The 21,432-nt window shown below is 34.8% G+C and overlaps 1 protein-coding gene across 3 annotated transcripts in view; it reads right to left on the minus strand.

The window, feature by feature from the left end:
- Positions 1–582: 582 nt before the first annotated feature.
- The window catches only part of NUP37 (nucleoporin 37), a 44,173-nt gene continuing 23,323 nt past the window's right edge, over positions 583–21,432 (minus strand). For all 3 annotated transcript variants that reach the window (XM_047740984.1, XM_047740985.1, XM_047740986.1), the window contains exons 6-10: positions 11,396–11,486; positions 3,866–4,047; positions 3,317–3,367; positions 1,355–1,448; positions 583–848 (exon numbers count right to left, since the gene is read on the minus strand). In XM_047740984.1, the coding sequence (XP_047596940.1) occupies positions 735–848; positions 1,355–1,448; positions 3,317–3,367; positions 3,866–4,047; positions 11,396–11,486 (532 nt within the window). In that variant the 3' untranslated portion in view covers positions 583–734. The remainder of the gene's footprint in view (positions 849–1,354; positions 1,449–3,316; positions 3,368–3,865; positions 4,048–11,395; positions 11,487–21,432) is intronic.

Below are 21,432 nucleotides of genomic sequence, written 5' to 3' on the forward strand. Positions count from 1 at the left end.
AAGAAACTGAAAATCAATTTTTTTAAAAAGTTTTTATTTATTTGTCAGAGAGAGCATGAGCAGGGGGAAGTGGCAGGCAGAAGGAGAAGCAGGCTCCCTGCTGAGCATGGAGTCCTGTGCGGGACTCAATCTCAGGACCCTAGAATCATGACCTGAGCAGAAGGCAGATCATTAACTGACTGAGCCACCCAGGTATCCCTAAAAATCATTCTTTATATTAAATTGAATAATAATCACTTATAATTACTGAGGAAGTTGTATGACACTTACACATACAGAATGCTAACAAAAATGGATACACCCACACATATACACTGAACCACTTCCAGAGTAACACTGAAAGGAAAGACCTTTTCTTACTTTTGTAAATGTTTGTGTCTCTGAGAATTAGGAAAACAGCATATATTTGAAATATAGAGGACAGGATATACTTTGGGTAATCCTGTGATAAAATCACAAATATATATGTTTCCCTAGTTATCTCTTTTCTAGAGCTGCTGAGTTAATTATAGTCTCAAAAGATGATTTAAAAAAAATGTGTATGTGTTATGTATGTATACATAAAGAACAGAGTAGGCAAAGGACTTTTCAAACCATTAATATTTTATTTAACAGAAACAACAATTGGGACACTTCTAGAGTTTACAGTGTATTTGTTACAAAAATAAGAAATTCTCCAAAATATGTATTAAAAATACAAAGTTTATGGATCTAAGGTACACAGAAAATTTGTTTTACATTTCAGTCACCCAAAACAACAGCTTGTGGTCTCCTCCAATTGCACACAGTGGGAGAGTTCTATGCCAGGAAAGGCCAGATCCGACGGCTACAGAACCAATGAGGACAGGCTACAAAATATGTGAAGAATTTAAGAAACTTATTAAATCACCAAAGTTAATAAAGTAAAAACTACCCCTCAAAAATAAGAAATGCATTGATAAACTGTCTTTGGTTAACATAAAGGAAACAGAATTTAAAATATGCTCCCTCATAGGTGAAATACACATTATTTGCTTGTAGCTGGCTAGAATGAAGGATACAAATAATCTAAGAATAACTGATTTAGCTTAGACTTAAACATTTTTGTAGCCTAAACCAATCAAGTGAATAAATTATTATATTTAAATGAAGAAAGAAATACAAAAGAAATAAAATGCTTCTCACATGAATACTGGGAAGAAGGTCTGTTACCACTGGTGATTTAAACACCAAAAATGCTTTTTCTTTCCAATTTAAGCAGATAAGACATTCACAAATGTCTTCAGTTACACATTACAAATTTGGGGGCTATGAGTAAAAAAAGTAGAAAACATGAATTTAAAAACACATATGCCACAAACCAACTCCAAATTACCTGAGGGTGTCCTAAATGATGAATTTGAAACTGGCTTGCAATTTTGCCAGGATAACCAGTGGTTGCAAACAAGTTCTCATTAATTGTGGACCACCTAAGAAAAGACAAAAACACTCATAGTACCCTAGAGATAACTATGAACTTTTCTAAAACTATTTTTTTAAAAGATTTTATTTATTTATTTGACAGAGATCACAAGTAGGCAGAGAGGCAGGCAGAGAGAGAGGAAGGGAAGCACTCCCTGCTGAGCAGAGACCCCCCCCAATGTGGGGCTTATCCCAGGATCCTGGGACCATGACCTGAGCCGAAGGCAGAGGTTTTAACCCACTGAGCCACCCAGGCACCCCTCTAAAACCATTTCTTTTTGCACAAAACCAATAATTTTATAAGTCTAAATTGTTAATACAATTTTATAATTCGACTGGAAATTTCTGCTAAGTTGGCTATAAATATTTTCTCATTTTGTGAATATTAAATGCTTACCATGTGCCACTTGGTTAAGTTCCAAAGTTACACAAAGTTAGCAGTTCCTTTCTTAAAACCAAAGGAGACAGTGTGGTGGGGATATAAACAAGGCATCAGATAAATATAAAGTATTTCACAGTGCAATACATTAAAAAAATTAATATCCTTATTGACATTTGCTAGAAAAATTAGTTATAAATTCATGTATTTAAACACCTAGAATATTTATATATCTGATTACTTAAGTTTCAAGATATCCTAGACATTGAAATATAGTAAGTTAATGAATCAAAAAGTGTTAATATAGCTCCAGCAACATGCCTAGCAGTATAAGTGGAGTGGGGAAGATACATGAAAAAAAAAAAAAAAGGATTTGTTGACAAAAAAAAAAAAAAAAAAAAAAAGGCTAAAGTCTAATTAATATTTTTATTTGGGCAGACATTACTAGTTGCTGTCCAATAGCCTTTCTGCCCTTCTTCCATGCTAACTGAATCCCAACTACATTCCAACAGTGTGACTGACCAGAAGGGGATGATATGTACTGATAGCAATTCCTAATAAAAGAGGATTGCTCCTTCTTTTCCTCTTTGGACAAGCTTATATGCGGCTATGACGCCTGGAACTCGGGTAGTCATCTTGTGACCGTGAAGCAATAAGCCGGAAGCGGCCACTGGGGACACAGAGGGAAAGGGCTGAACTCCTGTTGGCACTGATGAGCTACTGAGCCAATCCTGAGACTGCCTCCTTCAGAAGCCATCACGTCTCTGTTATGTGCTCAAATTTTTTAAATCAGAGTGCATCTTACAATCTATGGCATCTTACATTTTAATGAATATATATATTTTTAATGTGTACAAAAAATGATATTGTCCCCAAGTCCTATAATTTTATTGGGGGTATTTTAGATTTGATGAAATACAGCATATAAGAAATACACTACTTGCTTTAGTCTTGGTTAGAAAGTTTTCATGTTACTTCAAGTTAAAAGCACCCTAATGACTAAACTGTACAATGAAATACTAGGCAAAGGTCAATGAGAAAGAACAAGGTAGACATGTATATTAATTTTAGTAGGAAAAAAGTCACAGATACATAATACAGTGTGTTCTCATTTAAAGCACAACAATGACATTCATATGCATAAACATGGGCCCACCTACATTTTACAACTTTATCAAAACAAAATATAAGGAAGCATATACTCTAGATTGTTGGAGTGGTATTTGTTGAATGGTAATGTGTTTTATATTTTATAAAGTTCTTCAAAGAAAATACTGGAAAGTGAATCACTCCCTTACCCAGACCAAAAGACAAAAGCAAAAGACTTAGTTAGGAAAGCAAAACAATCATTTATAAAACAATCAGAAAACAAACGCCAAAATATCCCCAACACCTCAGTGCAAAGGAGAGGACTGGGAAAGTATGGTGACATAGCATGTGACAAAGTAACCAAATTAAAAAAAATTAAATATAACTTGAACAAAAATGTTACATTACCTGAATAAGCAGGCTTGATCCATGTGGACAGGTCTCTTATCTTGAGGATAACTGAAAGGTAACATAATGTATTTTATGAATTTATGTGCTGGCCTCAAATAGAGGAAACTAAATTAAGGTTTTAATGGCATTTTCTCTTTAAAGGAAACAAGGCCCAATGTACTTAAACTGTCACAAAATTCTAAATAAGCACTGGATTAACATAGATGAAATACAGAGATAGAGACATAGAGACAGACATGATTTAGAACTGTTACAGAACACCAATATTCAAGTCAATGTTTTTCTTCTTCTTTTTTTTTAATGTAAATAAACATTGCTCAAAGATTTTTTTCTTTGTGTTGTTCTTCCTGGGTTACTCTCAAAGTAAATCTGCAAAGCATGGGCATCTATCTCTCTTATGTAAAAACCCATAGCTCTGGTCCTTTTGCAAGATAGACTTGTTTCTGCTCTATAGTGAGGCTCAGGTATACAAGAATGGCTCCATGGATCAGTCAGCAATAGTGACTGACTTTTTGGGTATGCAACAGACAGCTGTTAAGGAAGTACCTGGATCGAGTAATATCCCAAATTAACCAATCATTTCCTGCAACAGCTCCAACTTTGAAGGTATTTTTTAAGCACCAATGGGCTGACATTAATGGCATCTGTTCTGATTCAAGAGATAAAATAGCCTGTTGAGTCAAAAGATCATAAAACCGGATTGTTCCATTCTTCTCTGCAACCATCAGCTGTAAGACAGGACAGAAAAAATTCACCTAATTCACTAGCCAAATCTGAGGCAGAAATTCAAAATTACATATACTATGTAAACATCAGCATATATTACAAATGGGACATCAAATGAAATAGGAGAGGCCTATGTAAAAATCTCTGTCAAATATTAAAAAACTCAGAGAAAACTGGTGAAAGAAAGACCCAGGAAAGTTGAGTACAATTTTAAATGATGATGTATGGTTACTAGGAAAAAATAAGTCCAAAGAATCATTCTGGGGAAAGTTATAGCTTTAAGTTATGTTGTCTAGAAAGGATAGCTAAGTGTGTATTTCTCAACAGAGCTATATTATGTGTTACACATCCTTATGTGATGTGAGATTGTTTCCAGAACGGAAGGAAGCATGGCGTTAGGAGCACAGACTGACCAGGGGAGCAACGCTGCTTCCTTCACTTAAAAGCTAAATGGTCAAATTACAAGTCTTCGATTGGCAGCTTTCTCCTTTCTAAAATGTGTATGTGAGGATAAGAATAGCTACAGCATTGTTGTGGTGATTAAATGAGTATTATAGGGGGATGCCTGGGTGAGCATGTGACTCTTGATCTCGGGGTTGTAAGTTCAAGCCCCATAAATTAGGTATAGAGATCATCACTTAAAAAAAATAAAATCTTAAAAAAGTGATACATGTAAAGCACCCAGTACTATGCTTGTCACAAAGTAGCCACTCACTCAATAAACAGTACTCTTCAATATTTCCTTTATTCTAAAATACTAATGACTTAAGATGTTGAATAATGAACTTGTCTGCTTCCTTCCTTCCCTGATCCCTCTCTTCTTCCTTCCCTTCCTAAGAAATATATTTTTTAAAGATTTTATTTATTTGTTTGACAGATCACAAGTAGGCAGAGAGGCAGGCAGAGAGAGAGGAGGAAGGAGGCTCCCTGCTGAGCTTAGAGCCCGATGCGGGGCTCGATCCCAAGACCCTGGGATCATGACCTGCGCTGAAGGCAGAGGCTTAACCCACTGAGCCACCCAGGCACCCCTCTAAGAAATATTTTATCAATGTAAAAATAATTATAAATTTCCATTTTATAAAATATTAACATGTGAAAAAATTCATTTCTTAGACTCAAAGAAGCAAGGCATTAGGATACCTATTTGTGGGAGTTAAGGTAAAGAGATTGCTATGAATAGATATGTAGCTGTTGCCCAAATAAAATAGCTTAAAGACTCCCTACATTTTCTGTAAAGTTCTTACTTTTACAGAATGTTCTTGTAATTCTGATTATATTACAGTGCAAACATTCCTGAAGGTGTGAAGTACCAGTGGTGGCCTGGAAAGAATGAGAGACTTAGTGTCAATAATCCCGGTTTCTACTAATCTTTTGAGTGACCTAGAGTTTGCTTTTTTCCTATCTGTGAAACGTGGGATAATTACACCAGCCTCAAGATGTTTCCATACAGCTATAATGTGATATTGTACATTAACAGTATTTTCCTAAACCCATAAAACACCATTAAAGTATTGTTACTACTTCTAGTAAGACAGATCATGTCTGGCGTGGGACTACAGGCAGTCATTCTATTATTCATCATCTAAGAGATCTTTACCGAGCATCTACCTCCACCTTCCCCCACTGCCCACACACAGAGTTGAGTCTTACTATTCATGGTTGGTAGAGCCTATTAAGTTGCTGTGAACGAGGAATTGGTGAATACTGAACATTGATCCTAGGGGAAATAAAGTGTTTGGTTCTTGTGAGTCTCTGGGCATATCATTTTTTGTCAACTGACCAATGCATAATCTGGTTTTATGTATGTTTAAAGATACCATACTTCATATATACTGATTCATTAACATAGTGAGAACTCAGAGCCGTGGTGCCCAGGTGGTATAGTCAGTTAAGTGCCTGACTCTTGGTTTTGGCTCAGGTCTGATCTCAGGTTCTTGAGATCAAGCACCGCATCGGGCTCTGCATTCAGTGTGGACTGTGCTTGAGTTTCTCTTTCTCTCCCTATGACCCTCCCTGCCCTCTCTAAAATACAATGAACAAATCTTAAATAAAACAAAACAAAACCCAAAACCCAAACCTCACAGTCAACAGCACTATAGCTCATGCTTGAATAAAGCTAATCTAACACCATATTATTTTCTCCATAAAGCACATCACTGCCTTCTGGCACTTAGGAACTCTAGACTGCACTTTAGCACTTATGCTTTATGCTTGGGGGACCATTTTACATGGTGAAATCACTAACAAAAAGCACAAAAACGTGCACAAAAATAGACCACAAATAGGACACTTCTTTAGAGTATGAGAGCTAAAACAAGAAGGCAGAGCGCTGGCCTCATTCAGCCTTAGCTGGAAATGTGCACATTAGTCGACTCAAATTTCTTATTGCTCTGAGCATGTCTGCAACTGTGAAATGCCATGAGTACTGATTTTGGGGTTATAAATAAATTTCAGTGAGTAGATGAACTTGCAGATACAAAATCTGTGAATAATGAAGATGAATTATATACAATACATAATATTTATGCAAAATACTATGCTAATTTCAACAGAAGTCAAAAGTAAAAGATGATCTTTGATATAAAGAAATTTCCCATCTAGAGAAGAGAATTAGGGAAAAAAACTGACGACAGAATATAAATAGAATATGGGTAGTCTTTCCAATTATGGGATTCTTAATAGAAAAGGTAGAATTTAAAACTATTCTCTAATAGGCAGAATGTTAAAATAATACTAATTCTACTACTAACAACATCAGGTCAGTGACATATACAACAAAAACAAATGCAACACTGAGCTTTATATGCCCTGCCTTACTGAATCCTCATAACCACTGTATGAAAAAATTACTGTCATTAATCCCATTTTTCAGAAGAGGAGACTGAGGCACAGAGTGACAAAGGTAACTTGTTGAAGTCTCACTGCTAGCCTGTGGCAGAGCCTGCAACTGCACTCATCAATAAAAGTGAAGCTAATAACAGTACCTATTTCATAGTATGGTATGAGTTAATATATGTAAAGCACTTAGAACAGTCTTAGCACAGAACAGGCTAAAAAAAAACACATTTGTTTTTATTATAGGTTGAAGTCAGATTGAAAACTCAGTTCTTAGTTATTTATCTTTTTTAAACTGTGCTCAATTGTAATGATAGATTTTTTTTATTTTTTATTTTCTTGGTTGAAAGCAGATAGAGTAAAAAAGTTAAGTAAGTTTGAGAACTGCTAGAGCTAAAAAATTTACAGGGGAACTTTTCCTTTAGGACTTCTCAGAACTATAAACAGTATGCACTGAATTTTTAGAGGGAATATATCTTTTGTAGCACAGAACACTAGTACTTGAATCAGAGTAAGCTCAAATCTTTGACTGTGTGGCCTTGGACAAATGACTTATTAACTTTTCGGTGTTTCAGGTTTTCTTATCTATAAAATGGACAGAAAAATGTTACCAACCACAGAGTGTTTTGAGAGAATTACATTAGAACACATGTAAAATACTCAGCATAGTTCCTGGCACTCAGACAGTATTCAATAAGTGTTCGTTATTATACCCTATTTGATTTAGCAGCAATCCACTCCCTTAGAGTCAGAGACTCAGATCTGATTCCATGACATCCTCAACTCTTGGTTCTATTATTACTACCTGGTAAAATCCTAGTTCCAACTGTGGTCAATTAGATTTAAGATCTTAATTTCTTGGGATGCCAGTGTTATCAGTTGGTTATGCGGCTGCCGTTGGCTGAGGTCATGATCCCAGGGTCCGGGGATTGAGTCCCACATCAGGCTCCCAACTCAGGTGGGAGCCTGCTTCTTCCTCTGCCTGTTCTCCCTGCTCACTCACTCTATCTTTCTCTCTCTGACAAATAAGTAAATAAAATCTTTAAAAAAAGAAGTAAATTCTCGAGATCTTTTGACTTTGTATCTTTTATTAACTATCAAATGCTAGTATTTGCTTTTTGCTTTCCAGATTATGTGTGTAGTTCACACCTCATACGATTTTCATTAGAATTCTATGAGACAGATAGTCATGGACCCATCTCTCTCTTCTCTAGCTGCCTCATTTTTATCTAGGCTAAGCAAAATAGAACAAAAATTCTTGGCTTGACTGGATACTCAGATTACAGAGAGCCACCAGATCGGTTAGTAGTAATAAGTGTTAATAATGACAAGAAACTAAAATTGATCAAGTGCTTATTATGTGCTAGGTTCTCTTTAAGGACTTTTAAGAGTTCACTCACTTAGTCTTCATGAGTTTCCATTTTACGAGAAGAAGAGGTAAAGGCAGTGATTGAGAGAGCTTTTGCAACTTGCCTGAAAACACATAGCTTGTAAGAGGTGGAACTACGACATGACTCCAGTCATCTCAAGAGGCCATACTTTTTTTTTTTTTTAAATATGTTTACTTATTTATTTGAGAGAGACACAGTGAGAGAGAGAGGACACAAGTAGGGGGAGTGGGAGAGGGAGAAGCAGGCTTCCCACTGAGCCCGATGTGGGGCTCGATCCCAGGACCCCAGAATCATGACCTGAGCTGAAGGCAGATGCTTAATGACTGAGCCACTGAGATACCCCAAGAGGCCATACTCTTAATCACTTCTGTGTTGCCTTTCTGTATTTTAGGTTTTTCATGATGAAACCGGTATTTTAACATTAGTTTAACTAAAGTAGGCAAGAAAAATCCAAGAGTGGAGAGCCAAAACTTTTGAAATAGCTAAGCCCTGGCAGGAGTTACTTGTGGGAACAAAAAGGTGAAGAATGCACCTTAATGACAAAGAAATGTATTCTAGTAATATGTTCCTAAGGAAGGAAAAGTTAAAAACCTGGAAAAGTTTGCATACATGGAGTGAAGACATCAAAAGCGATTTCAGGATTTTGAGTGTATGTGACCTACAGCATGGACTTCTAAACATTCTGAAGTCATGGAAACAATAAAAAAGGGAGGCTGGGTGGGATGGAGTTTTAATGATAGAGGAAAAACAGAAATTAACTTAAAGCATATGGAGGAAAGGGATCTGAATCACAAGCATTAAGATTCAAGTTTTGGTATAGAAGTTGTAAGAAAAGTTCTCATTTCTCATCTAGGTCACAGATTTTAAAAAGCAGCCCATTTGGATGTCAAATACATAAAGACAGAAAGCAGGTTAATGGTTGCTGGTGGTGGCGGGCAGAGCTCGGTATAGGTTTTCTTTCAGAGTTCATGAAAATATTCTAAAATTAAATACTAGTACTGTTTGCACACTGTGAATATACTATAAAATATTGAACTGTAGACGTTAAAAGGGCAGATTTATAGCATATTACCTATATCTCAATAAAGTTATTAGAAAAAGAAACAACAAAAAAAGTAGCTTATCTGGGGTATCTGGGTGATTCAGTCAGTTAAGCATCCAACTCTAGATTTTAGCTCAGGTCATGATTTCAGGGTTGGGAGACAGCCCCATGTCAGGCTCCATGCCCAGCATGGATTTTCTCTCTCTGGGGCACCTGGGAGGCTCAGTCAGTTAAGTGTCTGCCTTTGGCTCAGGTCATGATCCTGGAGTCCCAGGATCAAGCCCTAGATTGGTCTCCCTGCTCAGCAGGGAGTCTGCTTTTCTGTCTGCCCCTCACCCCTGCTTGTGTTCTCTCTCTCTTAAATAAAATCTTAAAAAAAAAAAAAAAAGATTCTCTCTCTCCCTCTCCCACTGCCCTTCCTGCTCTCTCTAGGAAAAAAAAAAAAGGTAGTCTATTGTATTTATACAATCCTAATACAATCTAATTATACAATTAGAATCCCTGTTATACTTCATGTAGACTCACCGCTACAGGGGGGAAATCTTGCCTAAAATAAAATATAGGACCTGGCTTCAAAAACATTACTTATACATGGAACAATCCCTACATATGCAATATGAATAAACTGGAAAACTTTACTCATGCACATATATAGAGTGTCCAGTTCTACTGAAGATAGATCCAACATGCCTGAAACAAATTTTCATGGTATCCTAAAGTTCAGAAAACATACTTAAATAGTCTGGAACATCTCAGCTCAGGATTACCTCCTCTGTGAAGGCTATCAGCAGATCTGATTACTTCTTTCTTAGGTAATTGATCTACTTACTAGATTTTTTTTATCCCAACACTTAAAACACTTAAAATCTGTGTTGCTGTATTTACAGGTTTTTCTTTCTTATAAGCCCATCATTGTGTAACATAAGGGCAGGGGCTTTATTCATTCTTTTACCCTCTCTTACACCTAAAGGGCACAATGTTGGTAAAAACTACATCTTCCAACAATTCACAAATACATGGTAAAAAAAGTGTTGGCAAAGGAGAAAGAAAAAGGGAAGATACATGCAGAGATGCTCAAGAGGACTAGAATAATGAATCTTTAAAGATCAAGTGAGCAGGGTTTCAAGATAGAAGTGACAGAAATGGGTTTCTGTAAAATGAGGGTCATCATAGCTGCTATCTCATAAGGTTGCCATGAGGATTAAGTGAGCTAATATAAAAAGCTGACAATGGGCCAAGTATATTTAGTATTATATAAGCGTTTGCTATAATTAAATCAAGCTTATCTTTTTGTACGACTATGAGGATGGAAAAGAGTCAATGGAGAAGCACAAAGACATTAGAAAGCTATAAAAGCAAGAGGCCTAAGGAACTGGCATGAGATCTACACAGCTAAAGAATTAACTTTAACAAGATGAACATGGTAACTCTTTTTTTTTTTTAAATTTTTTAATTTATTTTTAAAATTTCTTTTCAGTGTTCCAGAACTCATTGTTTATGCACCACACCTACTGCTACATGCAATACGTGCCCTCCACAATACCCACCACCATGGAACACGGTAACTTCTTAGCTTCTAGGGAAAGATCAAATAGAGTGATGCCAAAGAGCAGATACTGCCAAATGAGAGAACTCTTGTTGAATGAGTCCTATCTTCTCAATGAAATAAGAATTAAGGTCAATTGATGATAACTTCTAGTGTACTTTTAGAATTTTAGAAAGCTCTACTCTGAATAGGAGTTGAATACCACTGCAGCCAGCTCAAATTTGTCAGTGATGCTTTCTGTTTACATATTATGGCTTCAAGCATGGATTTTAACTTTTTTTTTTAATGAATACTGCTACTAGATAGACTGGGCATGTACACCGAAAAATGTCATTTATGGATGATGGTTGTAAAATAAAAACTTAATTATATAGAGATTTTAAGTTACAGAATTCTACACTAGTCCGATGCATTTATGACAATTAGAGTCTCTGAGGTGGAAAAAATGATTGATTTTTCTCCTCTATATATGCATGTATTACACCTGTATATGTCTTCTCAGCTTAATAAAAGGAAACTAAGTTATAAATACCAACCTTAAAAGTTTCCTCAGGATGCCAGCACACACTCATTCCAGGGGAATGAAGAACAAAATGAGCTGTCTGCATTCCTTCCAAGTTCCAAATCCTAATAAAAGAACAGAATACAATGTTAAATATTTTTGCTATATCACTACTAAAATAAAAACGACACTCCCATGAGTTAATTCAAAGCTATTAACTAGAGATTATACTATATAGATATTTATACCTAAAGTGTATGTTTAAAAAAAACTGAAAGCAGTATGAAGAAGTTTTAACATACCCAGTCATGGAAAAACAATCACATACATTTTCTAATTTAACACTGTAACATAGTAACCAAATTAAACTATTCATATAATCTTTATTTTGTGGGCAGAATCTTGAAGTTTCTAGTTCACTAAATAGGTTGCCTTCCTACTTCAGTAGTCATTTCAATAACAGTTTCTGCCAGGGGTGCTTAGCACCCCCTCCTCCCAATACTCCCATTTTCCAAAATAATGTATAAAGAAGCTAGTATGAGGTGATGTGACGTGAATTTAGGGAGATAATTTCCATACTTGTTTAATTCCTTCTGCTTTTGGCTTTCCATGCCGGGGCTGCTTCTTATTTTATACCTTCTCTGATCTGGCTCACTTCACCAATTCTGCTTATTAAAGGTACCTTGACTGAAAGCCACGAGAGTAAAGGTTAATTGAAGGAATAGATACCTGGTTCTTCCTACTCTTCTTTTCCTCCTCTCACTTACAAATCCATGGTAACAAGGACGACGCTACTCGCTGACATGGCTTTCTATCTCAATTTCTTTCCCAACCTCATAGCAGAGATCAAGACTTAGAAATCTCAATAATGGCACTTTACTGTGAGAAGTGCTACTCCCCATCCAGACTGCTAGTTGTCCAGCTCATCCTTCACACTCAGCCAGTTATATCTCACAGATATAGGTACAGAGTGTGGCAGAGTTAGCATGGCAGGAGGCAGAAGTGCTGAGTGGTTGGCAAAGTACCAAAGAATTCTGGTCTTTAAGAATTTTTTTTTTTTTAAAGATTTTATTTATTTATTTGACAGAGAGAGATCACAAGTAGACGGAGAGGCAGGCAGAGAGAGAGAGGGAAGCAGGCTTCCTGCTGAGCAGAGAGCCCGATGTGGGACTCGATCCCAGGACCCTGAGATCATGACCTGAGCTGAAGGCAGCGGCTTAACCCACTGAGCCACCCAGGCGCCCTGGTCTTTAAGAATTTAAATTAAGAATTAAAACAGCTCATCAAAATGCCTTAGACCTTTTCTTCTAGGGTTTATAGTTTATATCCCATTAGGGACCACAAAATAATTTCAACAAACTTAAGGAATATACATTTGAAGTTTAGGGAAAGATTTACTTCAAAAACAATAGACATATGTATTGAACATTGCTGTTATTCTGTGCCAAAGCATATTATTTGAAATATTTTTTCTCTCTTGTAGAAATTATAGGATCTTCAATCATGAAATATTATAGTCACATATAAACAAACACAAATGTTTTTCAAAATGATTATCTATTTGATTAAATAATTTAGAAGCATACTCTCTCTTGCCAAATCAACACTTTTCATCTATATTTACTATACAAGGGAAACAATTATAATTTAATTGAAGAGGGAATCACATTTACCAATGGTTTGTGCAATTGTGTTTCACTCCCCACAATGAATAAGATTATTAATTATGGCAACTGAATATTTCTTTCTTCTCTGTTGCCTCTTGCATAATAAAGTGCTGGGCTAGCATATATTTTACCACTATTGAAATAGTAGGAATGTCTTGCAAATTCAGTGAGTCTCACGGGGGAATGGTTTAAAGGCTCCATTCTTTTGAACTTTTTCATCATTTTTTTTCCTTTCAAATGAAGAAAACCAAAGAGGTAGAAATTATGAATAAGGACATTCTACAAAAATAGGCCAATTAATTAAGTGTGTTTTAATTTGGTCCAATGAACCAAATTTTAGTCTAATTTTTAAATAGTATTTTATCCTGACAGAACCTGATGCTTAAAAACAAAAACAAAAAAAAAAACCTGACTTAAAAATGAGGAGGGTGATCCAGATTACTTTGTAGGACTAGGATAAAGTGATTTATGGTTTATATTTATGTGCTTATTAAATAATTCTCAGTGGTTGCATAATCTAAGTACTAAATATGCAAAATACAACAAATTGGGCTGAAATGAGTTATAACTAAATAAGCTACAGATGGTATACTTTAAGTTGTTAAGTCTTATTTCCCTTTTTGATTGATTCCATAATTAAGTTCTTCTCAAATCCCTTTGTAGAGCTCAACTCATTTTTCTGTCATTACTTCATGGCTCATCTAGTTAATATTAGTTCCATCAAATAATATCACATTCTTTTATTTTTTGATACTTTTTTTTTTTACAGTTCACCATACATAGTAAAAACACACAAATCTTAAGCACACAGCTCAGAGAATATAGCACTCAATTAAGAAACAGTATTTCCAGAACTCCAAAAGTCATCCTGGGCTTCCTTCTGATCTTCTTTGCTCTCTCACAAAAAGCACGTACTATCCTGACTTCTCACAAAATTGTGTACTTTTGCCTGGTTTGAACATCATAAAATGGAATCATGTAGTATGTATTTTCTTGGTCTGGCACCTATCACTTATCATTAGATTTTGTGAGATTTACTAACATTGTTGCATGTTGTTATACTCTGTTCACTCTTTGCTGTAGGTAGTATTCCATTAATTAAATACACTGTAATGTATTTACCTACTGTACTGTTGACACTTAGGCTGTTTCCAGTTTTGGTCATTGTTAATAATGCTGCTGTAAATCTTCTTGTATGTTTCTTAGTGAATATACTCACATCCCCCCACCCCCAACACACAAACACACACACCCCTGCTGAGTATATATACCTACGCATGGAATTGATGGATTATAGCTAACAAATATGTTGAACTCCAGCAGGTATTGTCAAATAGCTTTCCAGGCTGGCCATACCTTATTTTTTCCTCTCATACTTCTTTTAATTACCAACGGAAAAAACCTACACTTTCTCTGACAAATTTACGATAAAAACAATCTTAAACAATCATTTGGCAAAATGTGCAACTTTTCAGTTGGTCTTACTTGTAAGGCAGATTTTTCAAATCTTCCCCTTTTTCTTGCATATTATGTTATTTTCACATATCCATGTATGGATTAATTTGCACAAATTTTAAGATGTAGTGAATACAATATGTAGTCAAAGCTCTTAACTGACTTCCTTCTGACAGACTCTTCCTTTTTCCCTCTATAGAATTGACAGGAACAAGGCTATTTTCTAATAGGTTCACACGTACATTTGTTGTAGACTTACAAAGAGGGAAGATGGTTTTTGTTTTTTTTTTTTGCTTAGTAAACCATTGTATGGGGTGTAAACCCATGCCTATTTATTAGTATAATTACACAACTAGTATTATGTAAGCTGATAGAATATGAATGTGAAAGCTATTTCAATGAAACTAAGTTGATGGCAACTAACTAAAGGTAAATTTCTAACTTAAAAATGCTCTTAAATTAGGAAGGTGTGTCAGTTACAAAAGATTAAGCAATCAAAGTAAAAAGTCTAGATATGTTTTCACTATAGACACTACCATGGGTGTGATTCATGCAAAAAAAAAAAGTCCAGTGCTAATCATCAGACCCATAAATTATGGAAAAATAGATATCTTAGCTTAAAATCTAAAAATTGGCAATTAGCAATTGATAAATTTTCATCCATATGTTGTGTATTAAAATAAGGTAGGTAGACAATCTCTTAAAATGATTTCCTAAGTTAATTCATATTTTTTGAGACTAGATTAGCTTAATTAATTACATTTTAATTCCGATGTAGTTAATATATAGTAATATATTAGTTTTAGGTGTACAATATAGTGATTTAACAGTTCCATATATTACTCAGTGCTCAGCAAGATAAGTGTACTCTCAATCCCCTTTACCTATTTTATACATCCCCTGATATATCTCACCTCTAGTAACTATCAGTTTGTTCTCTGTAGTTAAGAGTCTGATTCTTGATTTGTCTCTCTCATTTTTTACCCCCTTGATTTGTTTCTTAAATTTCATATGAGTGACATCATATGGTATTCATCTTTCTGACTTACTTTGCTTAGCACTATATTCTCTAGCTCCAAGTACTATATATATATTATACATATACACATATACAAACACACACCACACCTTCTTTATCCTTTCATCTATTGATGGACACTTGGCCTGCTTCCATAGTTTGGCTATTATAAATAATGTTTCAGCAAACACGGGGGTGCGTGTATCTTTTCACAATAGTGCTTTTGCATTCTTTGGGTAAATACCCAGTAGTGGGATTCCTGGGTTGTAGGACAGTTCTATTTCTAATTTTTTGAGGAACCTCCATACTGTCTTCAACAGTGGCTGCAGCAGTTTGCAGTCCTACTCACAGTGCATGAGGGTTCCTTTTCCCCCACATCCTTGCCAACACTTCTTGTTTCTTGAGTTTTTGATTTTAGCCATTCTGAAAGGTGTGAGGTGTTATCTCACTATGGTTTTGATTTACATTTCCTTGATGAGTGATGCTGAGCATCTCATCTTGTGTCTGTGGCCCACCTGTATGTCTTCTTTCAAGAAATGTCTCTTCATGTCTTCTGCCCATTTTTAATTTTTTTTTTTTTTTTGGTGTTGAGTTGTATAAGTTCTTTATATATTTTGGATACTAACCCTTTATCAGATGTGTCATTTGCAAATATCTTCTCCCATTCAGTAGGTTGTCTTTTAGTTTTGCGGTTGAGTTTACTGACTTTTTGATTATTTAACAAACTGTAGGTCTAGACCATATCAGATGAGAGTTTCTAATGTAACAGAAAACAAATTAATAAATTTGAAAATTCATATTAATATTTTCAAATTTATTGCTAATAAATTTGTTTATAATGAGTAAAGTTCTTAAAGTTAGTTACTACCACAGCAGCATACTTTTCAACGAAGAAGTACGTCACAAAAAAAGAAAAGCTGTTAGGATTCATAACTTTTTTTTTTTTTTAAAGATTTTATTTATTTACTTGACAGAGATCACAAGTAGGCAGAGAGGCAGGCAGAGAGAGAGAGAGGAAGTGGCTCCCGCTGAGCAGAGAGCCCGATGCGGGGCTCAATCCCAGGACTCTGGGATCATGACCTGAGCCGAAGGCAGAGGCTTTAACCCACTGAACCACCCAGGCGCCCCTCATAACCTTCTCAATAGATGTACTCAAGCGCATGGAAAGGTAATAGACTATAAAAGTTTAAAAACACAACATTATTAAATTAAACTATCTTGACCAAAAATCAGGAGCTATTTGAAATATACTGTATACCTATTTAAATGTTTACAAGGGAAATTTTAAAGGAAAAGCTTTTAAGGTAAAATTAGTTTATTGACGTATTAAGAAGTCAATACTATAGATTAAATCAAAGAGCACTGTAATACAGATAGCATCCCTCTTCAAGTAAAATAAATGACAACTCTGACCCAATTTGACTATAATTATAACAAACACCTCCAGCCCTCCCAACTCTATGGTCCTAAGTTGAACTCTTATTAGATTTAAGCTGTAAAATTTACAGATGGAGAGCTATCCAGATCTAACATTGTGAATTACACATTACTTTTGGTAGTTTATTGTTAAAATTATTGCCTCCTTTCAGGCTGAGTGCTTTTCAGCAGGACATTAAGTATCCCTACATATGGTATTTAAATGTAATTGTCCAATTTAATCAATAAAAAGGTCCCATAAATTGGGTGTTGGCATATTGGAGATATCCTAGATATTCTCAAGGGTCTTTTAAATTGACAATTAATAGAGGGAGATATTTCCTCTGAGAATTTGAAAGGAAATTTCTTGGGTAATACTCTGTTCTTTTTATTTGTTCTCCATTTTTTATTGGCATCTCATTGTTAAGAAGTTTATTGTAGAAGGAAATTTCTGCTACCAAATGTTTCTGACAGTACAGACAAAAGGAATGGGTGACATTAAATGACACATCTGTATCCATTTGGCCTTCTCTAACCAGTAAAGCCAAAAAAATACTAACTGTAATCTTTTTAAAAGACTTGACTGGATCACATGAGTTGTTACTGATTAATTAAATATGAGAGCAAGAAAAAAAAAGGAGGAGCTACTTTACAGTGTTTCTGGGTACAAGAAAGGGACTTCCAATATTCTTAGACAACAAACCCCTTTTTCATTGAATTTTGTGATAACAAAATGAAGATTTTTTCCTTCCCATTTCCAAGTAATTGATCACTAAATTATTCATCACCACAGGGATAATTCGAAAAAAGGGAAAACAGTATATTTCCTTAATAAGTGAATGTAGAATTAGGAAGAAGCGAAACCAAATTACAAAGCAATTTAGTGTTAAAATCTCTGGTTTTAGGTGCAAAAGGAATTCAGAGGTGGGAAACCACATTACTGAAGGCACAAATCTAGGGATTAGATGGGCAAATCTTGACAGGGGATATGATAGGTTAGTGTGGTGAATAAATAAATTTTGTCAGCTGGGCAAAAGCCTTTGACAAAATGCCATGATAATATAAAATAAGAATTTTGTATAGGGTACTTTCAGTATGTGTCAGTATTTCAAATATATTGAGAAAAAAAACTGAGAAATAAGATTAGACTAATTTCGGTTTTCCTTTTTAAATGCTAGAGACTACTAAGCAAGTAATATTAATATACTACTATTAATGATAAAAGAAATGGGTTACCAGAAGTTTTATTGACTCGAGTGTAAGAACAATTATTAAGGATGAAAATGAGAGATAATTGCATTTGCTTATTATTCGATCCTTCAAAAACAAAGAATGAGTCAAAAATAGAGTTAATAATCAAAGTTTGTATTTTAGAGGGGAGACAAAGGTGGCCTGTTTCAAACATAACACTAACAAACCAATTATACCATACATAAAATAATCTACTATTGTAAATCTTCACAAAACCTTAGAGGTGTTAAAAAAATCTTACAAGCTCACATGTTGTTCCTTCATTTCGTTTTCTTGAAATTATAAACAAATTCAGCAGAAACTACAAGTTTATCATCACAGAGGGGAGAAACTAGCTGAGGCTGCCCCAGTGGAGAATTAAATCTTAACTTACATAGACAGATAGATTTTTGAAGGACAGGAATTGTGAGAAATTTTGCCACATTTAAAAATAAACCTCAAATTTAAACTCTCAACGGCAAAGAAATACCATATGGTAGTTTTCAAACAGATCATATATAATGATTTCATCTTCAAGGAATTCAGAGTAAAAGGACCTTTCCTTTAACTAACATAAACACCACTAATACTATCCAGGAAATATTAGCATTTCATTATTTCCAAGAAAGATTTCGATATATTTTAGAACCTAAAATTTGACTATTCTGTTGTAAATGAGGGAAAGTAGTCCTCATTAGTGACATAAATGGACTTTCAAAACAAACCTGAAAAACGTTTATGGATCTGATTCTCATTTATACAATTCACTCACTGCAACCACACGAGGGCCACATAAAACAAGCTTAAATTACCGCAATCATTGATACAGTAATACATTTTATGAAATACTGGTTTTGTATTTCATCTACAATGGGACATGAGAACAAAGAGTTGAATATTAGAGTGGTGTAACCAGTACACAATCATATAAAAGTTCAGAAAAGTCTTGCATAACTTTATTGTAATCTTGCATTAACATACTGCATTGAATTAAAAAAGGTCTGCAAATGTGACCAACAGATTTTAGTATAACTTTCGGATAGTTCTTATAAAGACATAGAATCTTTATGTTCCATTCATTAGAGGTAAATTATTACCAAACCCAACACAAACTTTATTTATTCCATTCTTAAAGCTCTTGTGAAAACTGTGCAATAATTGATCTTGATTCAAAATGTTACAAAAATTACAGGGAATTTTAGAAGACAAGCAGAGAACTTTATTTCTGCAATTATTTAATCATAATATTATAATAAAGAATATAAATTCTCCTGATTTCACTTTGTACCTGGAATTATTTAGGCACAGTTTATTTGTTCCTGAATAGGGATTAACCTCCCAAGGAATGCTTCATTGAAGGTTCTCAGTTCCCTTCTTTCTGTTTCCTGCAAGGATTACTTCTATTTATTTATTTATATGTTTTTATTTATTTATTTAATTTATTGACAGAGAGAGGGAGGGAACACAAGTTGGGGGAGTAGGAGAGGGAGAAGCAGGCTTCCTGCTGAGCAGAGAGACCCACGTGGGGCTCGATCCCAGGACCCTGGGATAACCTGAGCTGAAGGCAGACACTTAATGACTGAGCCACCCAGGTGCCCCGCAAGGACCATTTTTAAATAGATCAAGGACTATTTTTAAATAGATCATGTATTTTGTGATCCCATTTAGGGTGGGGATGGGGTAGGAAACCAACTTAGTTATGGATTTTGAAGACTCTCAAATGTACATGAACAATGATAATCTAGGGTACACAGAAGACATTTGATAAACATTCTTTTTCCTCTTGTACAATTTTTCAAAAAACAGTACAACTGGCTTAGTGAATATCTTAGGTAATTTGGTATTCTCTTATCCAGTGATTTGGTTGTATTCCTAAAAAAAAAAAAATCTTATTTTTTATATGCTACCCCTCTTCCATTCTTTTTAAAAATGATGACAGCTAGAACATGACAGCTACTAATATCCCATGTTTTATAGACAAAATGAATAGCACATTACATGTTTCTATTATTTTGGTCTTAAACTAAGAATTCCTGGTTTCTAGAAGCCAATTTTCCTTCACCATAAATTTTATCTAATATTTAAAAAGACTATTGGGGGTGTGGAGGAGGAAAGGATTTACTTCTGACATCCTTTGTAGTTACAGTGAGTACTGGGTCTTCTATTTCTTTTGTATCCCCCAAAGTACTAAATGTTGGCTATACTAAACGTGTTTAATAAATACTTGTTGATCTGACTTGTTCTTACAGAACGGTACTGTTTTTAATATACAAGAACATCTGTTATTTGGCACTGACTGGGAATAAGATGTTCTGTATTAGTGAGTTTTTAAAATAATAAGCTTAACCCATTAAGTACTTAACTATCATTTTTATCTTCTTTTGGAAGTATGGAATAATTAATTTTCCAAATGAATATGCACTTATTTACTTCTCAAATATTATATTAATTTTAATCTTCTTTTAATAATGCTGGGTCATAATTATGAACACCAGTATTGTCATTTCTCTGTGCATGGCATATACACATACATACATATATATACATACATATGTATTTGAATATGGTGGACAGGATGAAGGACCACAAAGGAAACGGTATCAAACATGAGGCTGAATGACCAGCAATGCCATGATTTACCTGGGTATTTTTCTTAAACACATCTGTCAGATGCTTTGTTTGGTGGTGAGAAGATGCTGTGATAGGTACAGAGTGGCATTGATTCCTTCACCCAGTCACTGAGTACCTGCCAAAAGGGCATCCTTCTAGATGCTGTGATGACTCTAAGGCAGTAAAACAAGGCTGACACTGAAAAATACCTTATTAGTGCAAAGGCCAGAGTAGTCTCCTCTAGAATAATTTTCCTTATCCTCTACAAAAGTCTGTTTCTCTTTACTCTTCTTTGTCTATAAACTGGGCTAACGAAGTATAAAGAAGGAACATGACATCTTCATTTCAAGAACTGGTACTAGAATGTTTTAGCAAAGGTATCTTTCAAAAATTATAAATTCTTCACAAGCAGAAGATAACACTTCTGCAGGCATGACTCTAACTACAATTGTATTTTATTAAATCCCTACATAATAATTGATTTTGATCAGAACACAGATGTAATCTGAACATTTTTCTTTTCAATAATAAAAAAAGACTAAAACTTCAAGAGTGTTAAAGTAGAAACAGCATAATGTAGTTAAGCTAGGTTGCCTGGAATTCTCCTCTGTATAAAAGGAATAACAAGAAAACCTACCACATAAGATTTCTGAGGATTAAATGGATTGATTTATT

The sequence above is a fragment of the Lutra lutra genome, chromosome 8 (genome assembly GCF_902655055.1).
Source record: "Lutra lutra chromosome 8, mLutLut1.2, whole genome shotgun sequence".
Classification (NCBI taxonomy): domain Eukaryota; kingdom Metazoa; phylum Chordata; class Mammalia; order Carnivora; family Mustelidae; genus Lutra; species Lutra lutra.